Genomic DNA, 18,793 nt, shown 5'->3' with positions numbered 1-18,793 from the left:
TTTGTGAGCCCTGATTTATCTTATTTTATCGTGATGATCATTTCTCCCTGGGTAGGTGGGTGCCAAGAGAATGTTCTCACAATCAGAGGAGAAAACTGGTGATTGAAATTTCATGAGAAGATCCTGTTGCAGTGAAAAATGCCTTTGTTTTAATGATTGCCACTCCATTTTGTGTATCATGTCTGTGGCACTATCTCCCTTATTTTGTGACAGTACAAAACGAGCTGCCCGTTTTTGAACTTTGTCGATGTCATCCACCAGTCCCACCTGATGTGGATCCCAAACTACACAGCAATACCCCAGAATAGGGTGGACAAGCGTGGTGTAAGCAGTCTCTTTAGTAGACCTGTTGCATCTTCTAAGTGTGCTGCCAGTGAATCACAGTCTTTGGTTTACTCTAACCACAACATTATCTATGTGATCATTCCAATTCAGGTTATTTGTAATTGTAATCCCTAAGTATTTAGTTGAATTTACAGCTTTAAGATTTGTGTGACTTATTGTGTAATTGAAATTTAGCTGATTTCTTTTAGTACTCATGTGAATAACTTCACAGTTTCCTTTATTCAGGGTCAATTGCCACTTTTCGCACCATACAGCTATCTTATCTAAATCATTTTGCAATTTGTTTTGGTCATCTGATGACTTTACAAGATAGCAAATGACAGCATCATCTGCAAACAATCTAATAAGGCTACTCAGATTGTCTCCTATGTCGTTAATATAGATCAGGAACAATAGAAGACCTGTAACACTTCCTTGGGGAACGTTGGATATTAATTCTGTTTTACTTGATGACTTTCCGTCTGTTACTAAGAACTGTGACCTTTCTGACAGGAAATCATGAATTCAATCGCACAGGTGAGGCAATATTCCATAGGCATGAGTTTGGATAGAAGACGCTTGTGAAGAACGGTGTCAAAAGCCTTGTGGAAATCTAAAAATATGGAATCAATTTGACATCCCCTGTCGATAGCACTCATTACTTCATGAGTATAAAGAGCTAGTTGTGTTTCACAAGAACAAAGTTTTCTGAATCCATGGTGACTATGTGTCAATAAATCGTTTTCTTCTAGCCAGTTCATAATGTTCGAATAGAGTATTTGTTCCAAAACCTTACTGCAAATCGATGCTATTGATATGGGCCTGTAATTCAGCGGATTACTCCTATTTCCCTTTTTGGGTATTGGTGTGACTTGAGCAATTTTCCAATCTTTGGGTACGGAACTTTCTGTGAACGAGTGGTTGTAAGTAATTGCTAAGTATGGAGCTATTGTATCAGCATACTCTGAAAGGAGCCTGACTGGTATACAGTCTGGACCGGAGGCCTTGCCTTTATCAAGTGATGAAAGCTGCATGCTACACTGAGGATATCTACTTCTATGTTTCTCATCTTGGCAGTTGTTCTTGATTGAACTTCAGGGATATTTATTTTGTCTTGTTTGTTGAAGGAGATTCGGAAAATCATGTTTAATAACTCTGCTTTAGCAGCACTGTCATCAGTGACTTCACCGTTGTTATCGCGCTGTGAAGGTATTGATTGTGTCTTGCCATTGATGTGCCTTATGTATGACCAGAATCTCTCTGGGTTCTCTGCCAGATTCCGAGACAGAGTTTCATTGTGGAAATTATTAAAAGCATCTCAGATTGAAGTATGTGCTGTATTTTGAACTCTTGCAAAACTTTACCAATCTTTGGGATTTTTCGTTCTTTTAAATTTTGCATCTATATATAAATTATTGTGTTTCATGAACACATAAGCCAATCACAGCTTGGTTTCTCATTTGTGAATGGTGTTTTCAGTTTATTAGTTTTAACAGATTTGCCTACCAATGACAGAGGCTGCTGTCTTGACAGTCCAAAACCATACTTTTCCATCTCAGTTATTCCTGGTGTCATGCTATTTTCAAAGTTGTTGAAAACTTGGTTGTGTGTACCTGAGAGGGTGATTTCGCTCCTCTTATACATTTGAAATGATCTGTTAATGTAAAATATGATATATTGATCTTAGAAGTGTGATATGTATTCATTTGGGCAGATATCACATCCTTCGCACCAGCTTCTAGATCCCTTGCTGCATTCTGCTTTCCTTTCTCTGTTTTTGTTACATAGTTTCTCACCATAGAATAGTCCTGCCAGAAAGTATCTTTAAGTCAAAACATTGAAAGTAGTACAAAAGACAGTATTCATTTATCTGAGAATTCTGTTTGTTAGCTGCTCATTCGTTTTCTTGTTCACCATTTTTGCCTTGCTGTGCACTTTCCCCATAAAAATTCAGTAGTGGAGCAAGTCCACAGTAGTGTGCATTGTCCCCAAAAATGGGAGTGCACTTGCCCCACTATTGAATTTTGTGGTGCAAGTGCACAGCAAGGCCTAAGACTTCAACACCAAGAAATCTAATTCATTCGTTAAGCTACAGTATCAGCACTTCTTACTTACCTTCTCAAAACTGAAAAAAAAACAACTTAAAACAACCCCATATGATGATAGAGAAACACCCTTGAACTTGACTGCCCTATTGTAGTGGAATGTATGTGTAGCAATGCTTCTGGAAGTGCTGTGCCTGACACCAGCATACTCTTACTAAGACAGGAGTAGCAGCAGCTTGTGGGTGCTCAACAGTGAAGTTATCAGTGCAGCTAAGACAGAATGAAACACTTACTGCTTAGCAGTGGCGAATACATATGGGGGGGGGGGGGACGCATGGGGTGCATGCCCCCCTTTGCGGGGCCGCCTGCGTTGCCACTTGCGCCACCTCCACCAGTCAGCCTGCATGCTATTTGTTCATTTCTTTTGTCAGTTGACTTGACTGAATTGAGTTATTGAGTAGTTGTACTTTCCTATGTAGCATGCACGTCTGCATCATCGTATTTTATACATTTTTGTCTGGCATGCAGATAGCTAACACATACCTACGAGAAAAGTCATGGGCATTCTAATAATCTCAATATGTTGTTCTTTCTGGAATTTGTTTGAGAAAAATCATGAATATTCTACTGTTTTCTTGTACAGAGAACCTTTGATACGTAGTGTTGTAAATACAGACTATTTGCCAAATAGGAAGCTAGTTTACATTCAGAAGCAGAACTTTTTTATATCTTAAGATGGCTTTGTCTTTGATACGTAGTGTTGTAAATACAGACTATTTGCCAAATAGGAAGCTAGTTTACATTCAGAAGCAGACCTTTTTTATATCTTAAGATGGCTTTGTCTTTTATATGTGAATAATCAGTTTTATTTAAACTTTCTTAAACTTTGCATGTGACTTGATTATTTTTTATTATGGTAAAAGTAAAGGTAGCTCAAGATATCTTTGCCCCCCTCCTTAAGGTATTTCTGTATCTGCCACTACTACTTAGTAGTAGTACAGGGTAGCCATGTCTCTGCAATATCCTTCTCCCAGGAGTGCTAGTTCTGCAGCATCACAGGAGAGCTTCTGTGAAGTTTGGAAGGTAGGAGACAAGGTACTAGCAGAAGGAAAGCTGTGAGGATGGGGCGTGACTCATGCTTGGTTAGCTCAGTTGGTAGAGCACTTGCCCTTGAAAGGCAAAGGTCCCCAGTTCGAGTCTTGGTCTGGCACACAGTTTTAATCTGCCAGGAAGTTTCGTATCAGCGCAGAGTGAAAATTTCATTCTGGAAGTACAGGGTACCATTGACCATGCACCAAACTGTGGCTTGTGGAGTATGTAATTCGGTGTAGATGTACATGTAGATATATATGTAGATATAGTTCACTACATGATCACGCAGTGGCAGCTCTGTATGACATATTTCATTGAAACTATGAACTAATTGTGCACTTGACTTACCTTACCTTGTATTAATGCACAGCCTTACGCACATCCATTTTTCTCACATTCTGATGGCGAGTTCAGTGGGAGGAACTCTGCCGTGGGAATGTACTCTCTTCTACGCAATACTGAAACTGAAATTTATTGCCTTTGCAAATATGTGGCAATTGGTACTGTAAGATTCCATTCAAACCTTTCACAGGAATGGTTTGGCGAGTAGATTACGGCAGCTGCTTGTACGCCGGAAGTCATCTATACGCATGTGGCAGTATCAGCAGTGCTTGGCGGAAAAGCGTCATGCTAAGTACAGAGCAGTACAGTTCCTCGTGACTGCTGTTTGGACTGAGTTGAGTCGTACCATCATCAGATGCAGAAGGCATTTGCAGTCTCCTGATACCAGAACGTGTGGTAAATATATTTATGTTACCTTGGTAGAGAGCATATTATATTACTGAGCATACCATAAAGAAAGTGTTATTACATAACTGACTGGAAACTATATCTGACAAAACACACACACACACACACACACACACACACACACACACACACAACTGCAGCCTCTTTTAGCTGAAGCCACCCTGCTAGCAACATGTATGATGGGAGTAGCAACTGGATGGAGGTAAGTAGGAGGTGGAGCAGGCAGGGGGAGGTATAGCAGGGTACGGGTGGCGGATAGTGAAGTGTTGCTGGGAAGTGCACAAGAACAAGTTGGAGAGAGGGTAGGGCAGCTAGGTGCAGTTGGGAGGCTAGATGGAGGAAAGGGGAGAGGTGGGGGGGGGGGGGGGGCTGTAGTGGAAAAGGAGAAGAGTAAAAAGACTGGGAGCATTGGTAGAATGAGGGCTCTGTAGCGCTGGAATAGGAACAGGCTAGGGTCTGGATGGGTGAAAAAAATGACTGAAGCTTATGGGAATGTAGGATATATTGCAGGGAGAGTTCCCACCTGCGCAGTTCACAAAAGCTACCTCTTTCGGCTGGACGGTGAGACTTTGCGAGGTTGTGGGAGACTGGAAAATAAAGCACGGGAGATTTGCTTTTGTACAAGATTGGACGATAATTACGGTCTGTGAAGGTCTCAGTGAGGCCCTCACTATATTTTGAGAGGGACTGTTCGTCACTGCAGATGCGACAACCACAGGAGACTGGACCATATGGAAGGGACTTCTTGGTATGGAACTGGTGGCATCTGTCGAAGTGGAGGTATTGCTGATGGTTAGTAGGTTTGATATGGACAGAGGTATTTATGTAGCCATCTTTGAGATGGAGATCAACATCTAGGAAGGTGGTTTGTTGGATTGAGTAGGATCAGGTGAAGCAAATGGGGGAGAAGCTTTTGAGGTTCTGGAGGAATGTGGATAAGGTATTCTCACCCTCGATCCAGGTTGCAAAGATGTCGTCAGTGAATCTGAATCAGGTGAGGGGTTTAGGATTCTGGATGTTAGGAAGGATTTCTCTAGATGGCCAATGAATAGGTTGGCATAGACTGGTGCTTTGCGGATGCCCATAGCTGTACCCTGGATTTGTTTGTAGGTAATGCCTTCAAAGGAGAAGTTATTGCGGGTGGGGATATAGTTGGTCATGGTGACTAGGGGGGAGGTTGTTGGTTTGGAATCCGTTGGGAGTTGGGAAAGTTTGCCACTCCCATCACGCAACATTGCTGTTGCTTGCAGTGTGGCTTCAGTTGCCAGAACTGCAGTCATGCGCATGTGAATTGCATTTACGCGCACGCGCATGTGTGCATTCTGCGTTTTTCGTTTTCATAATACTGTTACATTCCATCCTGGACTTTCCATTGTTTGATTTTTGTCTGATGGCTTTTTGTCGTCCTACCCCAGTGCTCTTTTCCTTTGTTACCATTTTCTAATGCATTACTATACTCAGTGTCTGTCCTCCTCTCTCTTCTTTCCTGTGTTTCTCTTGTCACCGTACAAACCGCGCTGCACGTTCTACCCACGAGCCACACTATCAACCATCTCAGCTGTGCACAATAGACAGCTACAAGAGGTGGCGCAGTGGTTAGCACACTGGACTCGCATTCAGGAGGACGACGGTTCAATCCCGCGTCTGGCCATCCTGATTTAGGTTTTCCGTGATTTCCCTAAATTGCTCCAGCAAATGCCAGGATGGTTCCTTTGAAAGGGCACGACTGACTTCCTTCCCCATCCTTTCCTAATCTGATGAGACTGATGACCCCGCTGTTTGGTCTCTTCCCCCAAACAACCCAAACCACCCCAACCCAAGACAACGCTGATTGTTCGTGTCCACTAATTTCACCTGATCTAGTCACATCTGCTGTCTGTCTTCTTCACACTTATCCACCCTCAAACCTGCTGCCCACAGTGAAAAGTTTTTTTATTATTTATATTTTATCTTTGATCTCATTATGACTTCACACCAGTTTTAGGGAGTGTTCGTCTTTCGCTACCATCGGTTCCCTCAGATTTCATCTTGTTCCCCCCTTTTTTATCTGTTTCTTCTTTCTCGTGATTTTTCCTATGTATTTGGGTGTTTTTTTGGGAATATTTTTGGATGTAATTCAACATTATTTATGTAATGTTTCACATTTTTTCTACCACCAAACTGTTCCTGCATTTTGCTTGGCTCATGGATTCCCCTCATATGGCCTTACCATCAAATTACCCAACTCCGGCTGCCACCCATCCTTCCACAATGACCTCCATCTGTTCAGATTCCACCAATCCCCCCCCCCCCCCCCAGTGTAAAACTGTATCAACCAAGACCAAACATCCTTGCAATACCTTCTCTCCATCTGTAAAATTCTCCTGCTGTGAAATCCTAAATTCCTGGAACCCATAACACACATTGAAACTCTTACCCTCCAGGGACTAGAGCAACATGCACAATGCCATCTCAAAAGGTCTCCATCCTGCTCATTTCCTACTTCCGCCTCAGGGTAGCACTGTCCACCACTTCTACAACAACCTCCAAACCTCCCTCTAGTCCCCTCATAGCTGACAAACCCTGTCTCACAGACCACCTACTCTTACCCCACCCTCCAAAACTCACTCCTACCACCACAAAGAATCCATACAGAACTCCATAAACCCAGTCATGAACTTTTCCTCCAGAAGCCTTAGCCCCACAGAAATCTCAGTCCTTTTCAAAGGTCTCACTATTTGCCCCACTCCCAAATGCAGTCATGCAGGACTTGTTAAAGACCTTCTCTCCTTCTCCTGGCCCCTGCAGTGGAAACACTTTTTCACCACCAACCATACCAATCAGACTCAACCAGACACCAATGTTGAACACTGCCTGACTCACTTCACTCCTGCATCCAACTGTGATCCACCCCCACTGCCTCCAAATTGTCCCCTGTTAACTTTCCAGAATTTCTTAACCTTGAACCTTGCCTCACCATCATTCCCCAAATCCCTCAACATGCAAGCTGACCTTACATCTGCAGAAAGAACTGCAGTCCACCATCTAAAGACTGATCCTGACCTTATGATCCTACCTATGGACAAAGGCTCCACCACTGTTGTTTTGAATCACAAGGATTACCTGGCAGGAGGACTCCGCCAGGTGCCAGATACATCCACTTACAAGCCTTGCCACAGTGACTCTATTGCAGAAATCCAGCAGGACCTCCAGTCTCTCCTCAAATCCTTAGGCCCATCCCAGAACCTCTTCCTGGAGCCCATCTCTCTCCTCACCCCTACCAACCCCCGGCACTCTTACCTTCTACATGATTCCTAAAGTCCATAAACCCAACCATCCAGGATGCCCCAATGTGGCCGGCTACTGTGTCCCCACTGAGAGAACCTCTGCTCTCGTAGACCAACACCTTCAGCCTATTACCCGGAACCTACCCTCCTGTATAAAAGATACCAACCATTTCATCCACTAACTCTCCAGAGTTCCTGTCCCTTTCCATACAATGCCCTGCTCATCACTGTTGATGCCACCTCCCTTTACACTAATGTGCCCTTACTGCTGTTGAACACTACCTTTCCAAATGCCTGACAGATTCCAAACCAACAACCCTATTTCTAGTCGCCATAACCAGTTGTCCTCATCCACAATTACTTCTCCGTTGAAGGCATTATCTACAAACAAATCTGGGGTATGGCTATGGGTACCAGCATGGCATCATTCTATGCCAACCTGTTTGTTGACCATGTAGAGGAATCCTTAAACACCCAGAATCCTAAACCCCTCACCTGGTTCAGATTCATTGATGACATCTTTGCGACCTGGATCGAGGGTGAGGACACACTATCCACATTCCTCCAGAATCTCAGCAGCTTCTCCCCCATTTGCTTCACTTGGTCCTACTCAGTCCAACAAACCACACCTTCCTAGATGTTGACCTCCACCTCAAAGATGGCTACATCAGTACCTCTGTGCATATCGAACCAAACCTACTAACCACCAGCAATACCTCCACTTTGGCAGCTGCCACCTCTTTTCATACCAAGAACTCCCTTCCACACAACCTAACTACCCATGGTTGTTACATCTGCAATGACTAGCGGTACCTCTTGAAATATGCCAAGGATCTCACTGAGGCCTTCACAGACTGTAATTATCCTCCAACCTTGTACAAAAACAAGTCTCCTGTGCCTTATCTTTCCAGTCTACCGTAATCTCCCAAAGTTCTACTATCCAGACACAGAGGAGCATTCCCCTCGTAACTCGATACCATCCAGAACTGGAGCAACTGAATTACATTCTCTGCCAGGGCTTCGACTACCTCTTATCGTGCCCTGAAATGAGAAATGTCTTGTCCACTATCCTTTCCACCCCTTCCACGGTGGTATTCCACCATCCACTGAATCTACACAATATACTTGTCCGCACCTACACAATCCCTGCTCACAACCTCTTACCTCGTGGCTCATATCTCTATAACAGACCTAGATGCAAGACCTGTCCAGTACATCATCCTACCACTGCCTACTCCAGTCCGGTCACAAATACCACCTATACCATCATAGGCAGGGCTGCCTGTGAAACCAATCATGTAATATACAAGCTAAGCTGCAACTACTGTGCTGGAGTCTATGTGGGCGTGACAACCAACAAGCTGTCTGTCTGTGTGAATGGCCACTGACAAACTGTAGCCAAGAAACAAGTGAACTACCCTGTTGCTGAGCATGCTGTGCAACATGACATCCTTCATTTCAATGACTGCTTCATAGCCTATATCATGTGGAAACTGTATCCATCTTTTTAAAAATTATTGGGGTGTTTCACTGGGCAGAAACATGTTGATGTTGCGAAAGTGTTGCATATGAGTTAGAAGAAGTCAATACTTTTATCAAATTAAGTATATACTTATCGCTGAAATTCATTACTACAGCTGTAATATTCTAGATGTATGCTGTAAGTTCCTGTATAAAGGAAGAATTCCACACACGTTCTTGTTGTTAGACCTTATCATGAATATGGCACTCAGTGATGGGGAATGGATAAAGTAGGGGATGTTGCTCCTTGTTAATTACCATCCAGTGTTAGTTTTAGAGAATATCCGCAAATGTTGTGGCCCTACTTCTTCAACCATTCAGCATACTCTGCCACTTATGCCCTATGGCTATTTCAAAGTGATATCATTTATATTTGTGTGTGCTATCTTCTTTTCGCCATTCTTTGCTTAATCATGAAACATTACAAGGGCTTAAACACTAATTCCAAGGTCACTTTCAGCAATTTCGTTTCTAATATTGCATGGAAATTTTAAAAGAAACTTTCTAGAAAATAATTGTTAAAGAGTATACAGGGCGTTTCAAAAAGAAAGAGCAGATTTCAAACATTTATTTCTCAAAAACTACAAATGATAGAAACACAATTCAAACGTTTCTTGTCAGAGAAAGGTTCAAAGTTTTTCAATGGTCCGAGCAGAAGTTCCATGCAAATCCGCAGTGGCGCTGGCGTTTGTTTGTAGGAAAATGGCGACGACACCACAGGAACGATCATTTTGTGTGCTGCAATTTGCAAAGTTAGAGTCCATTGTTGGTGTGCAACGTGCATTCCGCCGTCAATTCAACAAACAGCCGCCTCGTCATAAGCAAATTTATGAGTGGCATCACAGATTCGTAGAAGATGGTTGCATCTGCAAGCGAAAAAGCACGGGTCGTCCACGCACATCGGATGAAAATGTCGAGCGTGTCCGTGCAGCTTACGAAAGGAGCCCTAGAAAATCCACGACACGGGCAAGTCACGAACTAAACATGTCTAAAACAACGGTATGGCGCGTTCTGAGTAAGCGTCTGCACATGAAGCCGTACAAACTGCAGTTATTGCAAGCATTGCGTCCTGACGACCACAACAAAAGGTTCGAATTTTCAACTGCAATTCTACAGGACATGGAAGAGGACAATTTTGCCGAACGATTAATTTTTTCAGATGAATCAACGTTTCACATTTCTGGTAAAGTTAATCGGCATAACGTACGAATTTGGGCGAGTGAAACTCCGAGGGACGTTATTCAACATGAAAGAGACTCACCAAAGGTTAACGTCTTTTGTGCAATTTCGGTAAACAAAGTTTATGGACCTTTCTTTTTCATGGAGAAAACTATCACAGGAACCATTTACCTGGACATGTTAGAAAACTGGCTATTTCCTCAACTTCAGGAAGATTCAAATCACTTCATCTTCATGCAAGATGGCGCCCCACCACACTTCTCTGAACCTGTACGACGGTACCTAAATAACACCATTCCAGGACGGTGGATTGGAAGAGCAGGAGCACAAGATCAATGTCATCGTCTGTGGCCTCCCAGGTCACCAGACCTTACTCCCTGCGATTTTTATTTGTGGGGGTACATAAAGGACTGTGTTTATGTCCCACCTATGCCCGCTACTCTTCAAGAGGTACGACATCGAATTGTTGCGGCCGTGAATTCGGTAACTAAAGACCAGTTGCGTCGTGTGTGGCAAGAAATGAGATACCGGTTTGATATTTGTCGTGTAACAAATGGTGCTCATATTGAGGTACAGTTTTGATATTTGTTGTGTAACATTTGGTACTCATATTGAGTGAAGGACCGTTGGAATTGTGTTTCTATCATTTGTAGTTTTTGAGAAATAAATGTTTGAAATCTGCTCTTTCTTTTTGAAACGCCCTGTACTTGAGTCATCAGTCATTTCATAATATAATGTAATCCAACTCTTGTCATGCAAATTGAACCATAGTTCTTGGGAACAGCAGTATAGATAACAGTTTCATATGCCTATCTGCACTGCAAATTTATAATTTAAATCATTTAGTTAATGCTTTGAGACTGAGGCACTTGGATACTGACATTTCATAAAGTTATGTCAAAAATAAACAAAAAAATCGATCTCTGAATTAAAAAATTATTTGTGGACTGCAAACTGGTATAAGATGCACTGCACACTTATGATAAATGAAAAAGTTATCTAATTTGTAAAATAAAATTAAATTTGACCCTCGAACCTAAGAGAAGACTGTGCTTACGATCATGTGAAACTAATGATTGCAGGTTAAATCATCACATCACAAACTGTACTGTAAAATTCTAGGCAAAGTCATCAGAAGATTAAAATACATGTGCTTTTGAGAAAAAGTAAACTTCTCTATTAACAAGATATGAACTACAGTGATTGTTGTTAATGCTAGAAATTACCAGGTATTTAGATAAGCAATATCATTTTATTACTTCGCACAATTACAACTACAGTACTACCGTGAAGACAAGATACAGTCAGAAAAAGGGGACAAAGAAAACAGGGAAAAGTACATATTAAAAAAAAAAACAAAGAGAGAGAGAAGTACATATAAAAAACAAAGAGAAAAAAAGTAAAAGTATAATTATTAAACTGTCATTACTTCAACACACCCCACTCCCTTAATTTAAAAATTTCATTAAGTGCAGGGTGTGTCTTGTAAAACTGTTACGCTTGACATGCTGGTTTATCATCTCTAATAGAATTGCTTGTGAAGGGGCAACACTGTCTCGAAAACTGGCTACACTGAATTTTATTTGAAAGTTGAGTGGAGGTAAACACATGCTCTTTATGTTACAGTTATCTATTCAGTTTTAGGTTAGGTCATTGGTACTAGAATCTCGGGTGTGAGGCATACCAGATTTATGTGACACACCTTGCATCTGCAAATTTCACTACTGCCGTTTTGGACACAGTTTGGTAAACTGTGCACTTCTAATTGCTTTTGTGAAATTATATCCCACTTTTTCCTCTGAGCTAATTTATGGAACATTCAGATGTCCGTTGTTATACAACTGATGTATGAAACTGTATTTAATATCCACATGCTTCAGCTGACTGTATTCCCACTTCCGTAATAGATACATACATGACTGATTACCTTCATAAACTGTTGGAGTGTTTGTTGATATTTTAAATTCTTCAAGAAGATTCTTCAACTATAGGGTGTCTGTTGTATCTGTTGCCAAAGCATTATATTCTGCTTCTGTCGAAGATAGTGAAACAAATGTCTGTCTCCCTAAGGCCCAACAAACAGTATTTCCAAAAATCTGCAGTATGTACCCTGTTGTAGATATGTCTTCTTCACTTCCTCAGTCAGGATCAGCACAGGAGAGAAGAGCATTTCAATTTCCCTTTTTGTAACCCAGACCAACACGAATTTTCCTTTAATATACCAAAGAATCTGTTTCAAACCTTTCCAGCAGTATTCTGTTGGTTTATTTTGGTGATTATTAAAATAGTTAACAGATGTACTTAACATATGGTCTTGTAGCTGCCATGACAGTCTATCTGTTAATTCTCTGCATGATTTATTTCCCACTGTGTCGTCACAAACATCTTCAATGGGTTTGGCTTCCATTGGTGTTTTATGGGGTTTACAGTCTTCAAAGTTGTATCTTTTCTCCTTCTTTATATCAGTGATTTTGCTTTTATGTTTTCCAGCAATTAGAATATCAGCCACATATGGGAGCAAATAAGTATTATAATCATCAGTGCTCTCAGCGTAGAGGCACTGTCAACTGTGGATCGTCGAAACTCAATTTCCTTCATAAAATTGTTAAATGTAGAGTTCCAAGTTCTTGGTGCCTGCTTCAGTTCATGTAAAGCTTTATTGAGTTTGCATACCAGTCCTTCCTTAATCTCTACACCTTGAGGAACTTCCATTTCTCCAGTCAAACAATGGAAAATCCAGGATGGAATGTAACGATGCCAGAGAAGGAAAGTTGATACTCACCATATAGCGGAGATGCTGAATCGCGATAGGCACAACAAAAAGATGCACACAATTAAAGCTTTTGGCCATTAAGGCCTTTGTCAGCAGTAGACACACACACACACACACACACACACACACACACACACACACACGTGTAAATGCAACTTGCACACACATCTGCAGCATCAGAGAGCTGAAACCACACTGCAAACAGCAGCACCAGTGCATGATGGGAGTGGTGACTGGGTGGGGGTAAGGAGGAGGCTGTGGTGGGGAGGGAGAGGGATAGTATGGTGGGAGTGGCGGACAGTCGAGTGTTGCAGTTTAGACGGAGGGCAGGAGAGAAGGTGCGGAGGGGGGGGAGGGGGTAGGTAACGGAAAGGAGAGAAATAAAAGAAATTAAAAGACTGGGTGTGTAGTGTGTAGTCCTGGAATAGGAACAGGGAGGGGGCTGGATGAGTGAGGACAGTGACTAACGGAGGTTGAGGCCAGGAGGGTTACGGGAACGTAGGATGTATTGCAGGGAAAGTTCCCACCTGTGCAATTCAGAAAAGCTGGTGTTGGTGGGAAGGCTCCATATGGCACAGGCTGTGAAGCAGTCATTACGATGAGGGATATCATGTTTGGCAGCATGTTCAGCTACAGGGTGGTCCACTTGTTTCTTGGCCACAGTTTGTCAGTGCCCGTTCATGCGGACAGACAGCTTGTTGGTTGTCATGCTTACATAGAGTGCAGCACAGACGTTGCAGCTTAGCTTGTAAATCACATGACTGGTTTCACAGGTAGCCCTGACTTTGATGGGATAGGTGATGTTAGTGACCAGACTGGAGTAGGTGGTGGTAGGAGGATTGCAGGGGTATGAGCCATGAGGTAAGGGATTGGGGAGTAAATTGTGTAGGTTCGATGGACGGCGGAATACCACCATAGGAGGTGTGGGAAGGATAGTGGGCAGGACATTTCTCATTTCAGGGCATGACGAGAGGTAATTGAAATCCTGGTGGACAATGTATTCAGTTGCTCCACTCCCGGGTGATACTGAGTTATGAGGGAAATGCTCCTTTGTGGCTGGGCTGTGGAACTTTGGGAGGTGGTGGGAGACTGGGAAGATAAGGCTTGGGAGATTTGTTTTTGTACAAGGATTGGAGGATAATTATGGTCAGTGAAGGTTTCAGTGAGACCCTCGGTATATTTTGAGAGGGACTGCTCGTCACTGCAGATACGACGACCTTGGGTGGGTGAGGATATAGTTGGTCATGGAGACTAGGAAGGAGGTTGTTGGTTTGGAATCCATAGGGCATCTGGAGGGTAGCGTTCGATAGCAGTAAGGCCATGGGCATTAGGAATGTTGGTGTAAAGCGAGGTGGCGTCAATAATGATGAGCAGGGCACCGTGTGGTAAAGGGACAGGAACTGTGGAGAGTTGGTCGAGGAAATGGTTGGTATCTTTTATTTAGGAGGATAGGTTCTGGGTAATAGGTTTTGGGTGTTGGTATACGAGAGCAGAGATTCTCTCAGTGGGGGCACAGTAACCGGCCACAATGGGGCGTCCTGGGTGGTTGGGTTTATGGACTTTAGGAAGCATGTAGACGGTGGGAGTGCGGGGAGATGTAGGGGTAAGTAGAGACATGGATTCAGGGGAGAGGTTCTGGGATGGGCCTAAGGATTTGAGTAGTGACTGGAAATCCTGTTGGATTACTGGAATGGGATCAATGTGGCATGATTTGTAGGTGGAAGTATCTGACAGCTGACGGAGTCCTTGTGCCACATAATCCTTGCGGTTCAAAACAACAGTGGTGGAGCCTTCGTCAGCAGGTAGGATTATAAGGTCGGGATCTGTTTTTAGATGGTGGACTGCGGTTCTTTCTGCAGATTTAAGGTTAGTTTGTATGTTGAGTGATTTGGGGAATGATGTTGAGGCAAGGTTCGAGGTTAAGAAATTCTGGAAAGTTAACAGGGGGTGGTTTGGTGGCAGTGGGGGTGGATCACGGTTGGATGGAGGAGTGAACTGAGTTAGTCAAGGTTCAATATTGGTCTTTGGTTTAGTCTGATTGGTTGGGTTGGTGGCGAAAAAGTGTTTCCACTGTAGGGACCGGGAGGAGGAGAGAAGGTCTTTAACTAGTCCTGCATGGTTGAATTTGGGAGTGGGACAAAAGGTGAGGCCTTTGGAAAGGACTGATATTTCTGTGGGACTAAGGCTTCTGGAGGAAATGTTCATAACTGTGTTGCAGGTCTGTTTAGGTTCTGGGTTCTGTGTGGTGGTGAGAGGGAGTTTTGGAGGATGGGGTAAGTGTAGACAGGGTTTGTCAGCTATGAGGGGGTGTGGGGGAGGTTTGGAGATTGTTGTGGAAGTGGTGGGCAGTGGTATTCCGAGGTGGGAGTAGGATGGAGAGCTTTTTGAGGTGGCGTTGTGCCTGTTGCTCAAGTTCCTGCAGGGCAAGTGTTTCAATGTGAGTTATGGGTTCCAGGAATTTGGAATTACATAGCAGGAGAATTTTGCGGATGGAGAGAAGGTATTGCAAGGAGAATTGGGCTTGGTTGATATGGTTTTGCAGGACTATGTTAGTGAGGGCTAAAGATTGGCTGAATCTGAACAGGTGGAGGTCATTGTGGAAGGAGGGGTGGCAACCGGGGATGGGTAATTTGATGTTAAGGCCATTGGGGGGGGGGGGGGGGGCGATTTCATGAGCCAAGCAACAACGTACAGCCTCCTCCTTACCCCCACCCAGTCGCCACTCCTGTCATGCACTGGTGCTGCTGCTCGCAGTGTGGTTTCAGCTCTCTGAGACTGCAGATGTGTGTGCAAGATGCATTTACGTGTGTGTGTGTGTGTGTGTGTGTGTGTGTGTGTGTGTGTGTCTGTCTGTCTGTCTGTCTACTGCTGACTAAGGCCTTAATGGCCGAAAGCTTTAATTGTGTGAATCATTTCTCCAGTCAGTTATACATGCTGGAATGTGTCTTGTACATCCATTTGCTCTGCAAACAAATCATGTTCTTTCACTGCACTAAGAAAAGTTCTCAATGTTGTGAGTTGAGCAATGGAAGCATATGTCTCCTCATAGTCCTATTATCTGACCTAAGAGCAACCTTTAATAACTAAACATGCCTTATAGCTTTCAGTATTTCCAGATGCATATCTTTTTGTTTTGAACACCCACTTACTGTCAACGGCTCTTTCACTTGCTGAGAGGTGGTTTATAAGTCCAAGTTCCATTAGATTACAGTGTGTCCAATTCTTTATTTATTGTTTTTGTCCATTCTTCTTCTTCATGCTGATCCTTCAGATCTTGAAAATTCTGATGTAAGTTTTCCGCAAATGCTTCAGGATTCAAGACTAACACTACATAATCATCCAAGTACCTACATTTCCTGTTTATTGTATTGCTTTTCTGCAGAGCTTATGCCTCCTTCACTCCTGAAGTCATGGATTCTGAGTTACTTACAGTAGTTTGTTCAGTTTCCTCAAAGTCAGTTTCATTCTGATGTCCTTGATCTTCTGTTATGTTCTGTGTTATGTTTTTCATTTGGACAACCTCCTTAAAGATCCAATCATCACTATTCAACTTCAAATAGAAACTGATCTTCTTCAAAACAATAACATCTCTTCCAAATACAATCTTATGTTGTTTAGGATACCATAAGCTGTAACCATTGGGATAATATCTGGTCATGAAACATTTTAATGACCTGTTGTCAAACTTACTTGTCAGTATATCTTTGACATAATCTCTCCTTGATTTATGTTTGCTCTCTGTTTTTTAACTATTCTTTTTTTTAATTTTCTGTCTAGAAAACATTGTATGAGTTATGGGATGGTTTTAAATGTGGCAATAAAGTGAATTTACTAAATATGCGACAATTGGTGACCCCGACAAGGTATTCAGTAGTCACTGATGCCTCATACAGGGCCACATTTTCTAAGGAACACCCATGTCTACAGTGCCGTGCACCTTTCATGTCCTTTGTCACTGTAACTCCACACTATTAGACGTAGTGCCAACTGCAGACGTGCCTGTGGGTGCAGTAATCAATTGCATGATGGTGGAACTGCCACCATTTTGTCAACAGAATCCCATCCTGTGGTTCCTACAATTGGAAAGCCAATTTGTGCTAGCTCACATAACTGCTGATGACATCAATTGTAGTTACGTCTTTGCAACACTCAATGAAGATGAGGGCAGAGTGGTGCAAGATGTTCCGACATCACTGCTGAGCAATGATCATTACACAACTATCAAGAATGCCCCAATTACCCACGTCTCGCTATCCGAGGTGAAGAGAGGAGAAGTTACTCCACATCAAAATTTTAGGGGATTGCACTCCATTGCAGCTACTGCACTGCCTGCATACATTAGTCAGCAATACTGTTAACGAAGACATCCTGAGGAATATTTTGTGCTGATGTGCAGAAGCTATTAACAGTGCGTGCAAGTGGAGATGTGTCCGTCCACTTGTGTCACTACAGTTTGCCCACAGCCTCAGGCAGAGAACATACTCACTGTATTAGAAGTGCATATCGCTGAGCTCATCGTGCATGTTGCTGTTGTACGAACTCAGAGTATCAGTCGCCAATCCCTTTGTCATCGCCCACTGAGAAAGTGTAGCCACTCACCCTTGTTGGTAAAAGTTTGCTAGTTTCACTGATGCTTTGGCTCTAATGCTTAGAAGTGCAGTCCTCTATGTGTAAAGAGAAACTCAAGATAAAGTTAGTGATGATGGCCACTGGCTCTCGAGACTGCTGCCATTGACTACTCGTGGCAGAGCATTATATGAAGCAGCTGGTAGGCATGGGTGCTGACGTGTTAGTTTATCCATCTGCCTGTATACTGTGCCGTGAATGTGATGACTGCAATCTTTTTGCCACCCATGCTTCCACAATCTCAACATGTGGTTGAACTGCATTAACATTAAACTTAGGCCTGCAACACAAATTCAGTGGGCAATTCGTCTTTGGGGACATAATGCACCCTGTACTCAGAGTGTACTGCCAATTGTTCTGTGGACTCCTGTCTGACCGCCATCATCAGTGTTGCCTTGATACCACTACCAAACTGGTGATAACGGGTGACTCTCCGCTAGCTCCTCAGGCAGTTCACAGAGACCATGTACCAGATGCCCACACTAGCACCTGCACAACATTCGACGATACACAATATATTGACAACACCATGACCACCAATTCATCCTTGACCATGCCACCTGACACTGGAAAAACTGAGGGTAATGAAGCAGCAATTTTCGTTCATGCTCACACAGGGAATCTGCCCTTCAAGCAATAGGTGGTCACCTCCACTGTATGTTGTCCCTAGGAAGAACAATAGATTCTGCCCGTGTGGATATTACTGACAATTCAACACCAGAACCATCCCTGACAGGATCTAATACTACATATCAAAAATTTTACCTTCAACACCCTTGGTTAGAGCATTTTTACTACATTGTATTTGGTATGTATGTTCTACCAAATACCTGTGGCACCAGACGACATTCCTGACATCGCTGTCTGCTTTCTGTTTGGATTGTTTCAGGTCACTACAATGCTTTTTGGACTTTGTAATGCTACCAAAACTTTGCAACGATTCATGGCCGAGTTTACACGCCATCTGGATTTTTGTAATGTGTACATAAATGACGTTTTCTTCATGTCAAGCTCTGAGGCAGAACACCTGTCACACTTATGACAGATTTTCACTTGTCTTGGTGCACATGGTCTGCTTATCAAGCCATTTAAGTGCGTCTTCAGAGTGGCTGAGTTTCAGTTTCTAGGATACACTATCAATGCTCAAGGTATACAGCTGCCAGAGAAAAAAAGTCGAAAGTTAACTTTCCCTGGCTTGTGTGGTGCACCAAGGCTAC

General features: G+C 42.9%; 1 protein-coding gene across 1 annotated transcript in view; it reads left to right on the top strand.

Moving 5' to 3' along the window:
* LOC124619945 overlaps nt 1–18,793 on the top strand; it is a 74,008-nt gene that overhangs the window by 45,223 nt on the left and 9,992 nt on the right. Inside the window, exon 4 of the mRNA XM_047146607.1 lies at nt 3,994–4,199. Coding sequence (XP_047002563.1) covers nt 3,994–4,199 — 206 coding nt within the window. The remainder of the gene's footprint in view (nt 1–3,993; nt 4,200–18,793) is intronic.

The sequence above is a fragment of the Schistocerca americana genome, chromosome 6, assembly GCF_021461395.2.
Source record: "Schistocerca americana isolate TAMUIC-IGC-003095 chromosome 6, iqSchAmer2.1, whole genome shotgun sequence".
Lineage (NCBI taxonomy): Eukaryota > Metazoa > Arthropoda > Insecta > Orthoptera > Acrididae > Schistocerca > Schistocerca americana.
This window is presented reverse-complemented; position numbering and strand designations above follow the sequence as displayed.